The sequence below is a fragment of the Rhea pennata genome, chromosome 5 (assembly GCF_028389875.1).
Source record: "Rhea pennata isolate bPtePen1 chromosome 5, bPtePen1.pri, whole genome shotgun sequence".
In the NCBI taxonomy this organism is placed as follows: Eukaryota; Metazoa; Chordata; class Aves; order Rheiformes; family Rheidae; genus Rhea; species Rhea pennata.
The window spans coordinates 30,870,703-30,892,501 of NC_084667.1; the positions used below are offsets into that span (position 1 = coordinate 30,870,703).

The window sequence follows — 21,799 nt, forward strand, 5'->3', positions numbered from 1 at the left end:
TTTTTTTTCCAAGATTGGCATAAGTATGTGTTTGGTTTTGAAGGTTGCCTCTTTAAGTTAGATCATATAAAGATCTCTATCCCAAATCTTACTTTTGAATTCTGAGTCCCAGACTTAGCGAGGTACGGAGAATAAAGCCTTCCAAGGTTTTTAGTTGGGGAGAGTGCAAGAGGAGTAGTTTGTGTGTGAAAACAGAAAAGATTCACTAATTCTAAGCCATCCATTTTTGCATAAGCTAGCAAATTCACCTCACCTCACATGGTAAAATCACTGACTAGCATTATTTTAAAACAGAAAAAAGTAATAGAAAGAAATATCTCAATGTATATTGTCTTTCATCTGATCATTTTGTTCAATGCCAGGTGAACATGGTGATGGATTTAGAAGGAAGTGACCTGTTGGCAGAGAAGGCAGATCGGAGAGAATTCGTCAGTCTGTTGAAGAAAATGTTGCTGATTGATGCAGATTTAAGAATCACTCCAGCTGAGACCCTGAACCATTCTTTTGTTACCATGAAGCACCTCCTTGATTTTCCTCATAGCACCCAGTATGTTACACACAAACTATTTTTTAATTCCCTGTTGTAGTGATTCATATGTACAGTAGTATCATGTTTCATCTGTATCAGGAAAAAGTAGTTTTCAGTCACTTCTCTAACATCCTAGAGAGTTCTTTCAAGTACTTGCAATATTAAATATGTCTATTTGCTCAAGGAAATTGTCTGACTAACTCTAGGCATGGATCTTGTTAAAAAATAACATTTAGAGCAATGCTTTTTACAATGGTAATTTGTAAGTTTAGATTATAGAACTTCAGCACTCTAGAGATTTGAGCTTTATTGCTGAAAGTATTAAGAACCTTAGCTTCTACCAGTCATTGAGAAATAAAGTAGACATTCCTTCCTAGGATGAACATCTCAGTCAGACACTTCTTTTTATGCATTAGTTAATATGGAATACATTGAAAGAGTTCTTACAGTTCTGAAAACAGCTATTTCAGTGTCAATTTCTTAAAATATAAGACTCATAAAGCAAAGAGTTTTTCATTAGTTTCCTGTCTTATTTGCTTGTATCCAGTTATGAGAAAATGTTGTTATATGCAAGAAGCAGGAAACAGTAGTACTTTTCCTGATTTTGAAAATATGCATTGAGAAGGTTTGATGCTAATATAATAATAGCAGTGTTTTTTTCTAATTCTGTTCATGTTGCCCTTCTGTGAAACTGAAAACTGTGGGTTTTGAACTATTTTTTTTCTTTTTCTGTGGAATTGTTTTATACATTTAACAATGGGAAACTCTAATTAAAGCAACTTTTTATTTTCTGTCTTTAATAGAGTAAAATCCTGTTTCCATATCATGGATGTTTGCAAATGCAGATCAAATTCATATGACTTGAGTAATCGCAATAAAACATCACTTATGAGACCAGTTGCCTCAGGCAGTGCAGCTAATCTGACTGCAAGTTTCACCAAAATTGGCCCAGTAAGAAGTCAGGTAAAAACTCCTCTATCATCCAAAAATATCCCCTCTTAACTCTGTTAGTGCAATTTATCGAACTAATTTCATAATTGAAAAAGTACATCTGATAAGTTACAAAATCTTCTATCTCTTACTGCTTTTTCTTATTTTTATTTTTCTCTGAATTTTAAAAAGTTGTTTTTTTAAGTAAGTTTCAAAATTAAAAGTTACAAGTCAGAATTGTTGTAATAAAGCACTGTTGTATTATGCTGCCCTCCAGTGGCCAAACAGGATTGTTTAATTTGGAGTGTACTTAAAATTTTCATGTTAATACATTGTTTTAGCTTTTTATTGTATTAGCAGGTGAGAGAGAAGTTTATATTCACAGTTATAATGTCGTCCATGTTGAATCTGTTCCAATAGGCTTTAACTGCATCTACTCACTCAGTTTTGCACCAAGGGATACCACTGCAGGCGGGAGCTGCTCAGTTTGGCTGCAATGACGTTTTCCAACAGGCATTGATTATCTGTCCCCCGACTATCCAAGGTATGTTCAACTGTAATCATTACAGTTTCTGAGATAAATGAGTGCTGCTGTCTATTGTTAATGATATTTGAGTTTTTCTGTGTTTCTACTTAAGCTGTATATTAAAGGAGTTTAATTCTGTCATAAAAAGTCTACAGTGTGCAAATCAGTCATATGCTACTCGATTGTTAAACCTACTAAGTAGAAGGGATAATGATTGTGCTATGCAGTTCAAAATAGCATTGTCAACAAGAAGGTCTCTTACGGTAAAGATCTATTTTTTTTGAAATATGTCAATCTTGACTTCTTTTTTTCTAGTACTTTTTATGATGATTCTATCTGGAAAATGAAGCTTTATCATTGTACTTGCAAAAGAGTGTTTGACAAAACAGCTGGAAGCCTCTTGGGGCTTCACTGAGGATGTGGCTGCCCTATGTAAACAGTATGCATGTTTTCCTTAAGTAACACATTTACTGTCCTATAGTTATGATGAGCCAGGACACCTAGATAGAACTGTTGCAGCTTTCTGATGACTGAAAAACATTTAACTGAATCTTGACAATTTTGATTGAATTGTGCTGTTAGGGGGAAGTGGCAGCTTGGCTGAACTCCTTATTACAAGGATAAAAGATTGATTTGAAATACGTAACTTTGTGTTTGTAAAAAGAAGTAATTGGTTGAGGTTTTAATTATCAGAAATTGGAAGACTGTGAGGTGGAAATGCTAGCAGAGAAGTATTTCCTTAGTGTAGAAAATAACGACATAAGGAAAGCATCTTCAGGAGTCTGCACGGTAATAGAGTTGACATCCGTTTCACTGAACGAATACGTCTGTGTCATGCAAATACAGATCTTAACATCTGAGGAGTCTCTAAAGCTTCAGTTAAACTGGATTAGACAAGACCAGCAGAACTCTTGCTTTTCTGGTTGGCTGATCAGAGAGAGGCTGCTCAGAGCAGCCTTTCTTGCCTCAAGTAAGAAACCTGTTGCTAATGTAGCAGATGTAGTTTATATTGTTTGCTTATTGCATTAATCTCCCTGCTCTGAGAATGTAATGACCAAAGAGAGCTGTTGAGATCAGCCCTTGAAAGGAGGGGGTTTATAGGAAGCTGAGGTTCCTCAGAATGATCTTCAAACTTCTTCCAAGTTCTCCAGTCTTAGTTTGAAATTACAGAAATCAACAGACTGAGTCTGTGAAAAAAACATTTTACCTAAACAAAGAGCCCAGGAAATCTTTATCTCGTTTGATAAGGACAGATGCAGCAGAACGCTGCTGCTTCTATCTGGAGTTCCAGAACCCCTTGAGAGCTGTGAGTATTCCCTGTGCAGAGTGTCAGAGGCTGTATGAACCAAATGCATAGCTTCAGAGAGATCTATTTTCTTCTAAGCACACTTAGTACTGCTAAGGAATTTTCCATTTAAATTGTATGTATGCTTTGCACAATGCCATATTCTATACTTTAAAAACCCTACTGTTTTGATATATCCAGATTAATAAAGCATTTATTGAAAACATAACAGTTAGGAAAATGTTTTCTGTGATTTACATACTGTATTCTTAGTATGATGATGAATTTCCTAATTTAAGTTCTGATACACCTTGAACAAAAGAAGTGTGTTGGTTTCATCACATAAGTGAGAAATTGAGTTGCTGGCAAGGAAGGAAATGGGATATTAATGGTCTCTGGCTCTGTTTCAGCTTTTCCCTACTTGGCTTCCCTGCAGAGTACCCGAAGTGCTAAGTCTTATTGCCTCTGGCAGAGTTGAGGTGTTGCTGTTCTAGATGCCTTTGTAGAAAAAATTAATCAACAACACTTCAAAATTCCAAAATTTTGACCAAGTGGTTACAAATTAGGGTTGTACTGTGGCATACTAGAACTACATAGACTAAAATAAAGAACGAAAGAACGTATTCAAGATCAAATTTAAACTGACTCTGCAGTGATATTTCCCTACCCTGACCTCTAAACATACACTGCTTAGTCCTTGACTAAAGCGCAGAACACAAGAAGTAGCATTAAAAGACAAAATTAGTACGTTCTCCTAGCTAATATCTTTTAGCATAACTGCTCTGTTGTAATATTCTGTTCAAAATATTTCTCTTCCCTTTTATTTTACGAGGTTATCTAAAATTAGTAGTTGACATAAACATTACAGCATTACTAAATGTCTGTTAGTATCCAGTGGAAATAGCAAAATCCATGTACAGAATGAGCTGCATTTTTTTTTCCTATTATGCTCTTGCTGTAATATTCCAGCTATGCAACAGTTTGCATTATTTTCATAAAGGGAGGGAGAGGATTATGGATTCCATTGAAAAGATTTGGTGGTACACACAAAATTTTGCGTTGTTTCCTCTCAAGAGAGGCATCACTAACAATAGGGGACATTATGCATGTGGCTTTGCCTACTGAAAGAGCTAGGAGAGGGTTTCAGCTTATATTCAGCTCATATTTTTTAATGTAACTTGTGATGAAGAGTAAAATGCTTAGCTTTGCAAAAGCTTCTGCCAAAGTTATTCTGCTTTCTACTACTCTGTTTTCAAGTTGTAGCTATTTGCAGTTATTTCTGGAGATTACAGCATCGAACATCTGTATAGATAAGTAATAGCACAAAAATCTTCTAGATGTTACATTGATTTATTTGACTTGAAAGGTCTACATTATTGATAAGGTTAGATAATAAATACATCAAGAAATGTTATTTAAATGTTTTCAGTTTATTCTTAAAGTTTGCATTTTGCTCAGAAATTATGCAGGAATTATGTTTTGCTTAAAGCTTGTGCATGTGTTGTCCTTCCTGATAGGAATTCCTACAAACCATAGCAAGCCCACAAGTTTCTCCCTGCGGGTGGACAATGCAGTTCCATTGGTGACCCAAGCCCATGCAATTCAGCCACTACAGATTCGAGCAGGAATCCTTTCTCAGGTTGGTTTACTTTAAACAGAAAGTATTTACTAAATAGTTAGATTTTTAGTGGAAATATGCCCTGTAATCAGGGCATACTACTGTTTGCAATAGCTGTTTTGTGTGCAGTCACTCTTTTGTATTTGTGCTGAACCACAAGCCGCTAAAACAAATGCAGGCATTCACTGCATCATGAAATGTGCTCTGCTTCACAACAGACATGGTCGAATCAGACCCAGCAAATACTGGTTCCTGCGTGGCAGCAAGTAGCACCAGTGGCAGCTCCTGCTACTTCTTTAGCCTCTGATCCTGTGGCTGGCCCACAAAGGCTTGGAGACTGGGGGTAAGTCCACATATTTTTATGTAATACCCTAATGGTTTAACAAACTCTGTGGATGCAATTTAAATGACTTGCAGTGTAAAACTTCCTTTATTTCTCCTCAGGAAGATGATTACCCAGGGCACCCATTACAATTCAGTGATACCACAGCCTCTTTTAACACATCAAATAACCTTGTCTGCCCCTCAGCCAATTAGTGTGGGCATTGCACATGTTGTCTGGCCTCAGCCTGCAGCTACCAAGAGAAATAAACTGTGTCAGAACAGGTTGGTAAAACACTTCTAACATTCACAACATTCAAAGATAATTGCTGTTCAGTAGGCAGGGGAATATTCTATAAAATTGGTGTGTGTGTTAGCAACAACTGTAATTAAATTGTCTTTTGGGGAAATTAGTCTTTCTGTTCTAATTTTTTTCAATGTTATTTTAGTAAAACAAAATAGATGAAAAAAAGTATTTCCACATAGCAAGAGCACCTAGTTCCCTCTGATTAATTTGTGCCTGCGATCATAGCAAAGTTGTCTTTGTTGCCTTTGGAAAGGTGTATGAATATAATGAGGTAGTTCTAATGAGATATTCCTAAGCTTACATGCATGAGGGTATATCAAGTTTAGAGAACTAAAAATAAAGAGATATTATATAATAGGGTTGCATATGCCTTAGGATAGTTGTAAGAATAGTCTTTCTTTCGTTGGTAGCCAAAAATACTCTTTCTGCTTGCTGAAGAAAATATGCCTCATTGCTATACAAATTATTTGCAAAGGTGAGGGATGTTAAATAAAGGAAAAAACACAGGTTACAAATAGTGATTACAGCAGATTTCTGTTAAGGCAGGATTTCATCCAAATAAAATGAACTTCTGTTTTCATGGAGATTCACTGGAGAATCTTTTCAGGAAATTTGACTAGGGTTTTTTTGTTGTTTTGATTTGAGGTGATGGGGGTGGTGTTTTCCAAGCAGTTTTCCTATGTAAGAAAATGATGCTTTCCATGTATTGTGTTCAAATTTGTTGCAAAATTCTATCTTAGATTTTACTCATTCTGGATGCAACAATGTAGCTTCTTATTAGCATATTTCTGGAAAATGTTTTTAATGTCTGAAGTCATATCTACTAAGTATTTACCACTGTGTTTACTATTCTATGGTTTTCTTCTTATCTGTTTAGAAAATTGTTGTATTAACCTACATTGTCTTTTTGTTGAAAAATAGTACAGTTTCCAGGTCTGTTGGCAAAGTTTCACTAAATGGCAAATGATACATTTTCTTCACAGAAGCAATGCATTGCAAAATACCAATATCCAAAATGCAGCATTTATATCTCCAAAGATAATTAACCTGAAGGCTGTAAAGAGACTAAGTTGTATAGAAGCACAGGACAATCATCACTCAGAAGGACGGGAAAGTAACTACTGCGAACCATCAGTCAGGCTGGACCCTGATTCATCTCTTTCAAGCAAACAGCGTCAGGCTATCATCATTGCTGGTTCCCCAAGCCCGGCAGTCAGTGTGATCACCATTAGCAGTGACACAGATGAAGATGACATAGGACGAACACATGCACTGAGAGAGTAAGAATCAATGCCTACATTTATTGAAATATTATTTAAACATAGCTGCATGTCTTATTGCAGCTACTGTATTTAATCAAAGTATTTCTAATCACATTTCATTTAAAAAGTTAATTCTGTAGCAATATATTATTTGGAAGTAAATACTTCTTTCAAAATTCTACCTTATTAATCTATGCAAGTTAGGCATTTACAACAGGAAACATACTTACTGGTCTTTTATAACAGATTTTTTTAAAAACAGAATACTTCTAGATCCAACATGATTTTTCCTTAATACTAGCATACATCTTTTTATATGTTAAATGTTAATGTTCTGGTTTTTTTGTTTTAAATGATGTAAACAATTTTATTGGTCTAGCAGTAGCATATAATAGATAATTTTACATATATATGGGTAACAAATACTTTAACTGTACTAGAAGGTGGACATTTGAGTGCAAAAGCAGATGCTGGGCATGGTCCCCAAAAGGATTTTTCCTTCACGAAGTTGTCAAAGAAACATACATCACTTTAAAAGAAAAGTTAACGTTTGAATTCATTTTCACTCCTAATGATCCTGAACTACACGAACCTGCATTTTAAATCCAAACTTTGTCAAATGTTTAAAGGCTTTGATCTTTATTTGCAGTAAAAACTTTTTCTGGTATCATTTCAGTAATACATTTATTCATTTAGTAAGTTTCAAAAAAAAATACACCCTTAGTCTAAAAACTTCAAAAGAACTCTGAAATAGTTTGAAATCTGTTTTGAATTAGAAAAAAACCAAGAAATTGGCTAACCTTCTACATCTAAGAGACCTTTTCTTATATTTGATCCCTTTTTATCCTTAATTACACCTAAGTCAATGGTGTGTAGCAAGAACAAATGAAAGATTGTATGCATGTTCATTTTCTTTTCTTTGTGGTAGGTGCAAAGGAAGCCTTGACTGTGAAGCTTGCCAGCACACGCTGAATATTGACCGCGTATGTTCTCTAAGCAGTCCTGATAGCACTTTGAGTACTAGCTCCTCGGGACAGTCTAGTCCATCCCCTTGCAAGAGATCCAATAGGTAAAAAGTTGAGCTCTTTTCAGTTTTTTGAAAAAATAATAATATTAAAAAATCCTAGTTTACCATAGGCTTGGTTTTAATAGGAATCTTGAAATGTTTAGGATATCGCCATCTGGTCACCAATAGTTGTAGTTGTGTTAATACTTTATGGTAGAGGCTGAATTATATATTAAAAATATATTAGTGACCTATAACTGCACAACCTAGTTCTTTAAGTATTCCTATTAGAGCCTCTTCACTTTTTTGAAAATGTAATTATATTCAAAATAGAAATATGCTGCACATAACTTCTTTAGAATAAAAATCTTGCAAAATTAAATAAGCAAAGTAGGATGCAGCAGATTAGAAGTTACCAGAATAACCTGGCTTCAATAAACTGTAGAAAAGGCTGTTACTGTAAGTTGGTTTCTCCACTTCTTTCCCCCTTCCAGTTGTTTTAGTAAAAGCAGTGGTAGAATAAATGGATTTGTACCACCTGATCAACATGCATTTCACAGACTGCAGAGGCCAAAATGGCCACCCTATAAAAGTAGGCCTTCATTTGTTTCCTTAATCTAAAATCTGTGAAGGAGAATCTGTCAGTTGTGCACACGCAGCGCTCTCTAGAGGCGTGTAAAAGAGACCTAATTTTTCTGTCGATAAGATTGAGTTTAGCTCCTACTGACTGATGTGCAGATGACAAAGAACAGTATGCTATTGCGCAGAAAACATCCTGAGCTTTCTGTAGCTGACTGTGAATATGACTGATCCAGGAGAGAGCTTTCCACAAACTCTGAGATGGGGCTGAATTTTAGAAGGAAATTATTTCAGTGTGTTCTCTTTTGCCAGTAAAATAAGCATAAGGAGACCGTCATGTTTTAGTTTTGTTTCTTCCTGAACCATCTTCAACCCTTTACTCTGTCTGAAAATGTAAATTTTAGGTAGTTTACAAGAATGCTTTATTAACAAAAAAAAAAAAAAAAAAATGCAAGTTACATATCCAAATCTTTCTATAAAAGTTATTTCTGTCTTTCTCTGAACCAGAGAATTTGTGGGCAGAATAAGTTTGAATATTCAACTGCCATTTGAATGCCTATGCTTGCATAAGTAAAATGCAATGTTTTTAACTGCCTTTGAGTTGTTTTATTTCTATAAATTTTATGTAGTATTTTACCAAAAATGCATCTATATTATGAAAATGCATTTGTTATGCAACACTTTTATGTTTTGATAGCATGTCAGATGATGAACAGGAAAGTGGATGCGATACTGTAGATGGTTCCCCAACTTCGGACTCTTCGGGACATGACAGCCCATTTGTGGAAAATGGCTTTGTAGCTAACACCAATAAAAATACAGAAACAAGAGCGTCAGTTAACTCCGAAACCAAATCAGCTGTTTGCACGGTGGTGGTGCCACCAATGAGACTTGAAAACAGATTACATCTTGATGAACAGGTGGTGAATACAGGTAAGTTAGTCCAGATGGGTTTTCCTTACTATAACAACAGACAGAATAGAAATTTGAATAATTTATTCAATAGCCATATGTATGAAGATTTTGATTTACACATGTATCTATTGAGCTGTAAATAAACACTTATAAATTGAGTTCTGTTTTCTATCTGTAATTATTCTATTATTTGACTAGTTTTCACTTTGTAAATTCCATCTAGTAGCAGCTGAAGCAAATGAAATTTTGCCTTTAGATTGTTAGAAGAGAATAATGACAAGAAAAGCATAACATTTCTCATTTATATCTTGGAAGATACTAGGTGCCAGCCACTGAAAAAGGGTCGGTCTGTCCTAGGAAGAATAAACCAGTCTTCTATTATGGGAAACCGTCAGCGAAAATTGACATCAGCATTACATCAGCAACATATAAACTTCAGTCAGGTATGTGTAATTATTAATATCTAAGAAATATTATTACAATCTTGGTTCCAAATGTGCTGAACACTACAATTTTAATTGGTGTAAATGGCAACTGCAGGTTCTCAACAACTTGATTGCAGACGTGTTCAAATCTTGAAAAGTGGACTTCAATTTATTGGGCAAGTCATATGTATCTTTCATTTTTTAACATTTTCTTAAAGCAGCTGGCTATTATTTGTTTAAAAAAAAAAAAAAAAAAAAGTTATCCTGAAAAAAATTGTCAACACCTAAATCAGAGCACAAGGCAAAATAGAATAAATGCTAGCGTATTTTTTTTTCCTATATCCAAATGCTAAAATGCATAATGTAGTTGGAAACTGAGGCTATATTTCAGTCTCGGTTAGCAGTGCAAAGAGTTTGGAAATCCCATGGATACGTCTGTGTGAAAATACTCCTAGTCTGAGAGTATCCCGAGTTGAAATAAAGATTAACATACCTAATTTGTTCTTCCCCTGCCTGTTGGATATTGAGGTTGGGTGGAGTATTGTACTCTATTGTATTCTATCCATTGCAAGAAGACACCCAAAGCTAATTTAAAAGCCACTTTTATTATTATTATCCATCAGTATAGCAGATGTATCTACTGTGGCTGAGAACTGAAGTTAACACATGGCATTGATTAGGTTTAAGTCCCTTTAATTAATCGATTTTGAGCTGTGGCTGTGTGGAGCTTTTAGGTATCCAGGGGTACATTTAATGTAACAGTACCTGTCTGTATAGTTCTTGCAGATTAACTATGAATATTAATTGCAAGTTAAATGTTAAATGTAAGTGTGCATTTACCAATAATTGCTTGAATAGTTTGGATTGAAAGAAACATTTTGGTGGGGGATCTGATCTCTCCTTTTGTGTGATTGTGTTAGAAGGATTGATTTAATTCTGAGCAAACCTTCATACGATCAGCACAGTATGAATTTTAATTGCTTCAAGGACTGCAGTTCCTCATCCTCTTGGGAGAAATTAGAATTTTATTTTCATTTGAAAAATTATGCTGATCCTTCTTTCTGTGGTAGATACCTTTGTGGTTTAAACTCTGTGACATTTAATGGGAGTAATTGATTTTTAGTCTGTCTCTTTATAACTGTTAATGGTTATCACATCTTTCTGTGATCATAAGCTTAGACTTCTTTTTCCTAGTTGTTTCAGATATTTTTCAATCCGTTTATTATTTTTTCTGCTCTCCTCTAAAATTTCTCTTTGTCCTCTTTGTGCCTCATTATGGTGCCCAAACTGAATGCAGCACTTCCAATTGATGCCAAGCCAGTGCTGAGTAGAGTGGAATAAGCACCTTGCTCATGTGATACATGGTATTTCTGTTAAAACAGCCCAGCATGGCATTTTATCCTTTTTTCTTTTTTTTTCTTTCTTTTTCTTTCTTTCTTTTTTTTTCTTTTTTTTGCAAAAGCATTAAAATAACTTGTTCTATTTGTCATCTCTTACTGTTAAGATTTCCTGTCTGTGCTACTATCTAATAGCCTTTTTTAATTTAAGCATTTAATTATTCCTGTCTCTATATTTCTCTTGATTTTAAGTTAATTAGTTTTAGAGCATTATTCCATTTTTCAGACTGTCTTTATATTTTGCAATATTAACACCTGTCCATTTCTGTGTGTGGACAGGTTCAGCACTTTGGATCTGGGCCACAGGAGTGGAATGGAAACTATGGTCATCGAAGACAGCAGGCTTACATCCCAGCGAGTGTTGCCGGTCATCCTTTCTCGCTGCCACAAGGAAGTCCCAATCCCACGACCATGCACGCGCATCTGTCTGGAAGCACACACCTGGGAGGACAGCCTGCTATCCTTCAGTATCCATCATCGGCACCCCTTAGTACTGCTGCACCCGTTGCCCACCTCCTTGCATCTCCATGTACCTCAAGACCCTTATTACAACATCCAACGTACAATATATCTCATCCCAGTGGTCTAGTTCACCAAGTTCCAGTTGGCATAAATCCCCGCCTTTTACCTTCCCCAACCATTCATCAGACTCAGTACAAACCAATTTTTCCACCACATTCGTACATTGCAGCATCACCTGCTTACACAGGATTTCCATTGAGTCCGACAAAACTCAGCCAGTATCCATTTATGTGAGAACTCAAGTACAGTATGTTGAGGAAGCTCAATGATACAGAAGTTTGATTTAAGAAGAAACATGGTATTTATTAAATATTAGCCATGGCACAACAGGAAAATTATTTTTTTGAATCATGTAGACTTGGGTGCAATTTAAACAACTCTGAGCTTTAAAGAAAAAAAAACAAACTCACTTTTACTGTGTTTTGCACATTTGGTATAACTTGTCTTTGGTCATGTTATCTTCTTATATAGTAACTTTAGACAGGTGACTTATAGGAGCAGAAATCTGATTTTGCTCCTGCTATTTTTTATAAAATTGCCTTCTAACTAGTGCAAGACACGTCTACATTTGGGAAGCCATTCAGTGTACAGAATTAGAGCAACAGATGCACATATGTCAGCAGTACAGTGTAGAAGTAGATTGTTTGTATTATGTATCTTGGTGTTTAAATGTTGAGTCACTTATCTAAAAGTTGAGCTGTTGTTCTTCACATTGCATGTGTCTTTTGCATGGGCAAAAAAAAAAAAAAAAAAAGGCCTAAACGTTGCTCTTAAATGTTGTTGTCCTAATAATCTCAGCTGCATTGTAAACTGTTCCCACACATAGTGCCTTAAATATTTGAGGTTGTTAATGTTATTACTTATATATAAATGTTGAGGACTGCAGCACTTAAAAAATCAGATCTGCTGTTTTTGGGGTTTTCTGTTTTTTTGTTTGTTTGTTGGGGTTTTTTGGTTTTTTTTTGTTTTTGTTTGATAGAGTAATGCTCATTTTGGGTTTTGTGTGGTATGATTTTTAGTATTGGGTGTTTTTTCCATATCAGGAAGGCAGCACTGTTTTGCTCTAGCTGAGTTTTGCTGTCTCCCTCCCCCCCACCCCCCAAGAATGATCTAGCTTCAAGAAAAGATTTTAGTAGTGCTTAAGAAAAGTTGATTCAGTAGCTATTGAGTAGTGACACACAACACAGTATTTCATACTGTTAAATGGAACTGCAATACAACCTAAGTAGTTTATTTTCAAAGTAGTTGTTTAATTGGATATAATAAAATATTTAGAGGTGCAGTAGGCATGACTTTGACTAGATAATGAAAGAAAAAAGCAAAGTGCTTATTGATTCATGATGTGATTTCATCTTAGTTTGAGCAAACCATGCAGTATTTAATAAATAGTAGTGGAATATTTACTATTGAAGCTTGAAAAGATGCGAGTTCTTTGTGTGCAATCTTTCATTTATGCATGGGAGAGATTTTAGTCTTTTTACATTATAGTATTTGTTTTAGCCTGTTGTGGGTGTTTGCTTATTTAATACATTCCGTCAGGGACGTAAATTACATGCTTTTTGCATTTTTTTTTTCCTTAGGAAGTGTGTCTTTTTGTTTTGTTCAAATGAAGTTGCTTTTGCAGCACCAAAGACTTAATCATCCATTTCCTATAAAAGGTAGCTACTTTTTTCATAGACCTCAAGTATACTGTAGTGTAGAGATGGGATTTAAAGAAGGTGTTAAACTGAGGCTGTGTTTTAGCTTATGGGCAAGTAATAAATTGTATCATTTATCTTGAATGTATCATAGATAAGCTGCTATATAATGATTGCCACTTCAGATAGCTGTGAAATTAGGTGATTTACTAGTTCTTTCTTAGCCTTCTAATTTCTGTACAAGTCTAATTACATGAAATAGAAACCAGGTTTTGATTTTTTTTTTTTTTTAATTTGTTTTCATGTTTGGAGTGTCGTAACTACTATACTGTAAATGATGGAAGATGATTGCATATGTTTTTTTGGGGTGTGTTATTTGCATCAGTATTTTATCTCCATTAACTTTGAGCTCATCACTGCATATAAGTGGATGTATCAATGTAACTTAATTTTTTTTATGTTTTTATATTGGCATTGTGTAGACACTTAAGCTGCATCTTGCAGGCTTGACTTAACTTTTTTTAAAACAAAAAATCTGGAATATAATCTTTACAATGTTGACTGGAATAAGAGTGCAAAGCATTTGAGTTTAACTCTGTCAATAAGCTAACAACTGGTAAACTTTTTCTTTACTCCACTAACACAAGCAGTGTTTTATTTAATGAATGTCTAAATGAAATAAATGTGCCTACATTTGATTTATTTTTTAAATAATAACTAAAATACAACAGTATTAGATCATTAAAAAACAGTACCAGCAGAACATTTTTAATCACACTGAAGATTAAGAAATCTAACTTTTCCCAAAAGTTTCAGTGTTTTTAGTAATCAACTCTATGCATTTTTTACAAGTATAAATGTGTATATAAAATATACATTAGAAACTAGGAGTATCCTGATTAATTTGAGATCTTATCAACACATACATGAAGCCTAAATATATGGAGTCAAGAAAATGCTCAAATTGGATATCCACCTTATCACTTCAGACTTGTACTATATGGTCCAACAGATTGTTTTCTGTTAACTCCTTTGTGTGGAATTGATTTGGTACTTACTCCATTGCAGGCAATGGACACACCAAGAATCACCAGTGCAAATGGAGTAAATGAATTTTTTATTGTGATAACAAAAATTACTGCATTTTCTGTGGGGCCATGGGGATCTTCATTTGTCTAATGTATTTACTGTGCTTTCTTTTTACTGTGCTTAAGGTATTAAGCTAAATGTGCTTGATAAATTGACACAATTATCTGTATATCACAAGAGTATCCTATCATATGCAGAAAAAAGTTGCTGTAAATGGTGCCCCAAATTAGATCTGCTGCTTTTCCTATATATTGTAATTTTAGAAATGTTTGCATTTCAATGAATGAAATATTTGGGATTCTACCCCAGCTTAAATTCTGAATAATGGGTGACTTTTCCCCAATCCTGCAATACATTCTGAGAGAACAGACTCTTGTAACAGCCAAGTGTCCAAGGGCCACCTGCAGAAAAAAGCTTTCAGGGAAAGGGCCTTTTCTGTGTGTGTGTGTGTGGGGGGGAAAAAGTCATCCTCAGAGAAACATTTATACATATGATTGTTTTAATGCCTTTTTTAAATAAAACACTGCATGATTACAGAATTGCATATTTGCATATTACTTTAATTTGCAAGATTTTATATGAATTTCTTGTGTTCAGTTTTTAACTTCAGGGTGTTTTATTGATCAAGTATGCTACTGTATTAACTTTTTTGTTTTAATTTTAAAATCTTCTGTTTTTACTGCTAATTAATTTGGTTTGTGTTAAGTAAAAGTTAAATCACACTGCAAGCTGTAGGAAGATTTGTTCTGGAAATACCCACTGATATAGACTTGATTAATAAGTTTGAACTGTTACTGTTTAACAATTTGTAGACTTGTGGCTTTTCTTCCTTTTTTTTTTTTTTTTTTTTTTTTTGCTTTAGATTTCTATGCTACACTAGTTTGCCATGTAGCAATTGCACTGTGCAATATTACAATATGAGGACTGGGAAATTTTTTATGGATGTAATGTCTCTTACAGTTTGCGATAGTATTTCTTTCTAGTTCTCAGTGATTTAAATGTGACCAAGCCTTCTGTACTTTGTCACAAAAAGCGGGTTTTCCAGGTGACTATTTTGGTGAGTGTCAAAATAAGAATTTATGGTGTATTACTGTCGAGATTCACTTTGAATTAAAATATATATTGCAGCAGATATTTTTGGTGACTTTTATTTTTGTTATGTCAAATCAAGGCTGGATCAAGTTCACATGAGGGGTTCAGAGTCTCAAATTGCGATGTAATCATTTGACTAAGCTTCTCTTCCTTCTGAAAATTTAAGTTTTAGTAACTTCCAGAGCTTGATTAGGAGAATGCTGAAAATCTGCATTTAGTATAGCCAAACCTGAAGGTTCTTTGTCCTGGATGTCCCATTTTTACAACCTTAGGAAAAGATTATCTGGCCCAGATATAAGCAGATACATTGTTGCTGCTGAAGCTTGTACCAAGCCTATGGCAACTGCTGCCTGGACAGCAGGAAGGGACTCCTGTTGCTGCAGATGGCAGAGCCCTGAGTGGCCCCATGCTGTCACTGCCTCCAGATGGCCTAACTGGTGTTGACTTGACTCCCATGGAAGACACATTTGCTTATACTATAGTCAGCCAAGTGTGCTAATTCTATCATTGGGTTACAGTATTTACTGAAATCTACTGTTTAAAAACCTGTCAAGAAGCAGGGTATTAGGTCCACATATTTATGAAGCAGCATAGTTTCTGTGCTTAAAACTACAGTAAAGGTACTGTCATAAATGAAATGTAGAACATTAAACTGACAGTGTAAATGACTTTGATAACAAAATGTTTCAGAAAGCTTTACTTTGCTAAATAGAAGGCACTGCTGTTACTGATTTTCTACTGTTGCTTTTTCTTCCATGCATGGAGGTCATACCATCTGACTAAACCCTTAGAATACATGAGAATAAATCCTTGTCTGAATTCTCCAGACACCTCTATTACTTCCTTTTTTTAAAAAACACCTCCATTACTTTTCATTCTTTACATTTAGACTTACGCATGTTGACTTCTAAATGCATGTTGATAGTAATATCTGTATCTCACATTTCCCATAGAGAATAGTGCCAGTATCTTCACGTATTTTATAATCTTGATTTTTGGAAGCATCTAATAAACAAGGAAAGGCTACCTGAGCCTTTCTTAGGGAGTATGGTGTCCATGAAATCTTTCCAGTCCTGCTTTCCATTAGTGATAATGTCAGGTGTCCCCTGTGTTCCTTCCCATTCTTTTTTGTACCTGGGTTTTATTCCTCATTTCAACCAAGATCACACAGATGTCCTCAACCTGTTGCTCTGCGCAAAGATCGAAGAGTCCATGCAAATGTGCTTTTCAGTCTCAGTGTGGATGATTTATTGTTATGTTGCATAGTATAATATTATTCTTTCCCAGCTAGAGCCATACTGGTCACACAGGTGAAATAATCAACAAAAGAAAGCTCCTTAGCCAACAAGAGTAGATTTTCACTGACATGAAGCACCTTGATTCTTTTATCCACCCTGAGAGACCCCTTCCACCATATAGGCTACTTTCTAGGATTAAGAATTCTACAGCTGAGGGGAACTGAGTTACAAATAGATATACTGCACTTCCCTATTCCATTTGTGAAATCCTGTAAGGGAGTATATGGGCAACATGCACGTAATGCTTGCAAAGAAAAGTCCCTGATATCAAGTACAGGCAGCATGTGCATACCCTACTAGAATATGTATGTAGGAAAACAAGTCTCAATATCAAGTATGGATGCACAGATATCCTCGCAGGAGCTTGAAATCACTTTTCTGGACAATGAAGATAAATGGAATTCAAAAAGGTTGGTTTTGGAAGTAGTTAACTACAGTTACTTGGTAAGACTTAGTGATATTTCCTAGGTGTAAGGATCCTATTTCCCGATCATTCTGGAAAATATGCATTTTTTTAATCCTTTGAAATAACAAATCTGCTAGAGATTTATGATTTAAAGATTAACTTGAATTACATAATGTATAATAAAAAAGATGACTAGTGATTAAGAGCTAGATCGGGGAAAAACTAAAAATCAACTTACTGTTGTATCTATGGTAAAGATCTAGTTACGACAAAAGCCAGGAAAAAAAATGAAAGTAATTCAATGTTTTTTTACATAGATTATAAAAGGTACCACCAGAGGGCCCTGCACTAAACGTTAGCCCTAAAGAACCAGAATGATGAGTAAGCTATCCATTTTACTGTAATAATCATAAAACTGCCATCTTTTCTTTGTAGATAATTATTAGTAGTCACGTGGAAACTAATTTGGTGTAGCATGAATTAGTGATTTTAGGAAAAAAGCAAGTAAAATAGCACAAAGGGGACATTAATGTCTGAGTATTTGTAACATTCTGAATGTGCTAAACTAGATAAATATGTAACTGCAGGTCATCGTTGCAGTACAGATACTGTGAATAGCTGGGCAGCTGTTTAAAAACTAGTTGCTAGTGGCTAGTCGATGCTGAGGCTTATTTTACCTCAAACTTGATCCGTAAAACTTTGCTGAAAAGGATTCATCCTGCGTTCTGCTGATGTTGCTCTGAAGTGATGACAGCTTTCCTGCGCTTCAAGCAAGGCTTGTACCCCTTCAGAAACAACTTTCTGGAGCGCACATTCTGCCAGAGCCCATGTTCACTTTGTTCCAGCTCCTACCATCTCTGGGAACTAAGAGAACTCAGGAACAACTGCTGGGGGGAAAAAGAATTTAGAATTTAAAGAATAAAGAATTTAAATTATAGAAAACTACGTGATTTAGTGTTTGGTCTGACTGCAATGGAGGCAGCTTCTGCCCCTTGCTGCGGTCCTATCTGATACTCATCTTACTATTGTGATAGTACTACTTAATCCATGCTATTAAGCCCATCAGTTTCCCGATGTGCCCTCCAGCATCGCAGAGGCCAACCTCTGATCCCTCAAGGTTCCCCCTCCGCCCTGGCGGCCTACACGTGCTCGGCAGAGAGGGTCACCAAGTGACTGTAGGAGAGGTGGGTGAAGAGAGACACCCGTGTGTCCACGCGCTGGTCTGCCGAGGAAATGGCTACCTGCTGCCCCTTCAGTCGACCCCAGCACTATCTTCCAGCCCGTTTGTTCTCAGGCTGTCGCTACACCCGCAGAAAGCGACCAGGTTTGAACAGCGCCGGCAGCGCCCGGCTCGAGCGGCAGCGCTGCTGCCGCCTCCCGCCCGCCCGCCCGCCCGGCGGGCTGCCCTCGGCCCCGGCACGCGGCCGGGCCCCGCTGCCCTCGCGGCCCCGCCCTCGCGCCCAACGGCCGCTGGCGCCAACGGCCGCGCGCGCCCAGCGGCCGCGCAGCCCTCAGGGCTCCCCGCGGCCCTGGCAGCGCCGCCTCCGTTTCGCGCCTCCCCGCCCGGCAGGCGCTGCGGAGAGGAGGGCGGGGAGCGCGGCCGGCGCTGGCTGCGGCGAGAGCCCTTTGTCGGGGAAGCGCCCTTCCCCGGCCGCCGGCGCCCTCCGGAGCCAGAGGGGCCGCGCAGGCGCTGCCGAGGGGCCGCGGCCCCGCATCCCTCACCTGCGGCGGGCGCCCGGGCAGCGCCGCCGGCACCATGAGGGCCCCCCCGCTGCTCCTGCGCCGCAGCAGCCGCCGCCGCCGCCGCCTCCCCTCGCAGCCCCTGCTCTGAGCGAGCCGCGGCGCGGCGCAGCCCCCGCAGCAGCGGCGGCGGCGGGGCCATGGGCGGCGCTGCCCGCTGAGCCGCGGAGCCGGCGCGGCGCGGCCGGGCGAGGCGCGCAGATGGCGCGGCGGGCGGCGGGCGGCGGGCGGAGCGGGGCGCGCCCCGCGGGGCCTGGCGGGCTGCCCGCCACCGCGCCGCCGCGGGCGGCCGGCGGCGCTCCCGCGGGCCGCGGCCGGCGGCGCTGCGGGCCGCGGGCCGGCGGCGCGGCCGTCGCCGAGGCCGTGGTGCTGATGGGGGTGATGGCAGCGCTGCTCCAGAGCGCCCGGGCGGAGCAGGGTAAGAGGCGCGGGAGCCGCGGGGGTTGGGGCGCGGGCTGGGGCGCCCGCCGCGGCAGGGAGCGCGGGGGCCGGCTGCCGCGGGGAGAGGGAGCCGCTCCGCAGGGAGGGCTGGCGGCCGAGGGAGCCTCGGGTTTTCCTCAGTAAAAGTTGCGGCCGCCTCCATAATAGCCTCACCTCGCTGCAATGGCAGAGGGGCTCCTGTGTGTCAAGCGCCTTGCTTTCAAAGGCAGGGGGATTCAGAACGGCGAGATCGGTCTTACGCCTTGTGATACTGTATTTGTGGAAAAATCCAGGCTGTTCTTCGTTGTCACTAGCGTCTTTTCTTACCCGCTCTTTGAGGTGAGGCTCATTTATGAAGAGGGAATGCTAGGGCTTTCTGCCTCGTTCCGTGGATGCCCTGCGCTGCGGTGATCTCTGCTCTTTCTGGCCGACAGACAGACAGCACCTTTTCGCCTGGGACCGTCCCTGTGCCTCGCAGGGAAAGAGAGGGTGCGGGAGGCTTTCGCTACCCCGCGGGCTCCCTCCCGGTGCTCCGTGGGTGTGCGGCCGGGGGGCGAGGAGGGCGAGGGGCCGACACCCCAGTGCCCGCTCTCAAATGCGGCTCAGGTCTCCCAGGAATTCCTGGGCTATGTTTTTCCCTTTCCCCTTGACTCCTTTGAGTCAGACAGGATTCAGTACGCTCTCTTGACTTCTTACAGTAGTAGAAATACTCATCGGTCACAAAACAGAAATGATTACTGTTGATAATGGTTGTTTTGTGTGCCTGATATAGATGCTGGATATAATTCTAAGAGTACACTAGCATAAAGAAAAAAAAAAGACTGAGATTGATATATGGCTAGATTAATCTCCTGGATTTAAGGAAAGAGTAGGTGTAGATCCACGTTTTGAAGCTGTTAAAATGAATGTACAGTCATCATATACTATTGATGTCAGTTTTATAGCCATAATATAATAAGGTTTCTTGTTTGCAGGTTGTAAGTTGGTGAAACAGTGCTTCATACTTCATTACTTGTTCTGAATGTGTAAATACTGTGGTTAGATCTATCTCTGTGATAAATTGACCTATGATCAGAGGAATGGTTAATTTTTTTACCTGTGCTTGACAACTCAGTCTGGATTTCATATAAACTCTCTCTCCATATCTGAACTATGAAGTGAAATTTATCTTCACTCTAAGGTAGCCAGTCTCTCATACCTGAACTTTAAAAGGTATACTGAGGTATTCCTAGTAATAGAATATGGTACTCTTGACACAGGGTCACTACAGCCAGTACTAAATGAAAGTATTTACATTCTGTTTGTACCTTTGTGGTTGCTAAGTCCTTACGACATATTCATTATCTTACTTTTAAGTATCAACATCAGTTTATAGGAAATCCAATAGATTTTTAAAACATCTGTGTGGGTATCACATAGCTGATAGCTTGAAACAGAGAGGTGAGAATCTACAGTAATACTAAGCCAAAATACGTGACTATAGTACACAAATCACATAAAGTGAAAAATATGTCCACCAATAGACATTGCATGAGAATTTCAGGCAGCCAGAATATAATAAGGTAGTTACTTTACAGTAGTTAATATGTTGCAGTCAGTACTTCTCAGAGTTCAGCTAAAATTGCAGGCAAAGCTTTACTGTTTGTAGGCAGTGTTTATAATTAATTGTTAAGGTACGTAAGTTTAATGTTCCTCAACATAAAAAGCTTTGTCTTCCAGTGAGATATAGCACATGAAATACTGCCTCCCATTGAAGTCAGTGGCAAAACACACTAGCAGAGCAAGAAATTCAAACCATCAGTTTTGTCTAAGAAGGTTAACTTCTGTATATTGGTCTGTTTGTAATTCTGTATTTCTGTTAAGCAAACTTGTTTTTACTGATTTCTGTGTTTACTATTCTAATATTCTGGTTGCTATGGCAGGTCTACAGCCATGAAATCCATGTAGCATTACATGATGCATTAAACAATGAGAAGAGCATTTGTCATGTACAGTTAGTAGTACAGCTTTCTCCACAGGGAAGTATTTGTATATATGGGAGAATTGTACGAACATACATGCTCATGCACGGATACATGCTAGGTTCTTTTGTTGTGTTTATGTGCAACATGCTGTACCACTGTGTGTGAAGAAAAAGCAGGGAACTTTAGGCATGGAGGATAAAGAGAAATTTTACTCTAGTGCTAGCTCTTCAGAGGACAATTCATAAGTTTCCTGATACTTGAGTTGATTTCAAATAGCTGTGATAATTTGCATTGACCTTGATAAAAATTCAACACAAAATGAAGCCTGAAAAGGGATCCTAACAGGAAAAAGCATTAAAGGTGTTGGCCTGCCAGCTATTAGGAGCAGTGAGAGTCGTTATCTCAGTATTTGGGACTCAGAATCCGTGCTGGTCTGTGCTTCTGGACACTTTCAGCAATATCTAAGTGCTTAGCTTTGAGACAGTAGATGGGATGGAAAATATCTAATTTTAGAAGTGCCAAAAATATTTT

At 38.2% G+C, this 21,799-nt stretch overlaps 2 protein-coding genes across 5 annotated transcripts in view; both read left to right on the plus strand.

Annotated features, from left to right (window-relative positions):
• Nucleotides 1-15,480, plus strand: part of HIPK3 (homeodomain interacting protein kinase 3) — a 114,886-nt gene extending 99,406 nt beyond the window's left edge. For all 4 annotated transcript variants that reach the window (XM_062576903.1, XM_062576902.1, XM_062576901.1 and 1 more), the window contains 11 exons: nt 363-547; nt 1,333-1,492; nt 1,880-2,003; nt 4,788-4,909; nt 5,107-5,231; nt 5,333-5,494; nt 6,500-6,796; nt 7,707-7,847; nt 9,061-9,296; nt 9,594-9,721; nt 11,380-15,480. In XM_062576903.1, coding sequence (XP_062432887.1) covers nt 363-547; nt 1,333-1,492; nt 1,880-2,003; nt 4,788-4,909; nt 5,107-5,231; nt 5,333-5,494; nt 6,500-6,796; nt 7,707-7,847; nt 9,061-9,296; nt 9,594-9,721; nt 11,380-11,856 — 2,157 coding nt within the window. In that variant the 3' untranslated portion in view covers nt 11,857-15,480. The remainder of the gene's footprint in view (nt 1-362; nt 548-1,332; nt 1,493-1,879; nt 2,004-4,787; nt 4,910-5,106; nt 5,232-5,332; nt 5,495-6,499; nt 6,797-7,706; nt 7,848-9,060; nt 9,297-9,593; nt 9,722-11,379) is intronic.
• Nucleotides 15,481-19,487: 4,007 nt separating this feature from the next.
• Nucleotides 19,488-21,799, plus strand: part of KIAA1549L (KIAA1549 like) — a 124,640-nt gene continuing 122,328 nt past the window's right edge. The window contains exons 1-2 of the mRNA XM_062576310.1: nt 19,488-19,643; nt 21,227-21,326. Coding sequence (XP_062432294.1) covers nt 19,488-19,643; nt 21,227-21,326 — 256 coding nt within the window. The remainder of the gene's footprint in view (nt 19,644-21,226; nt 21,327-21,799) is intronic.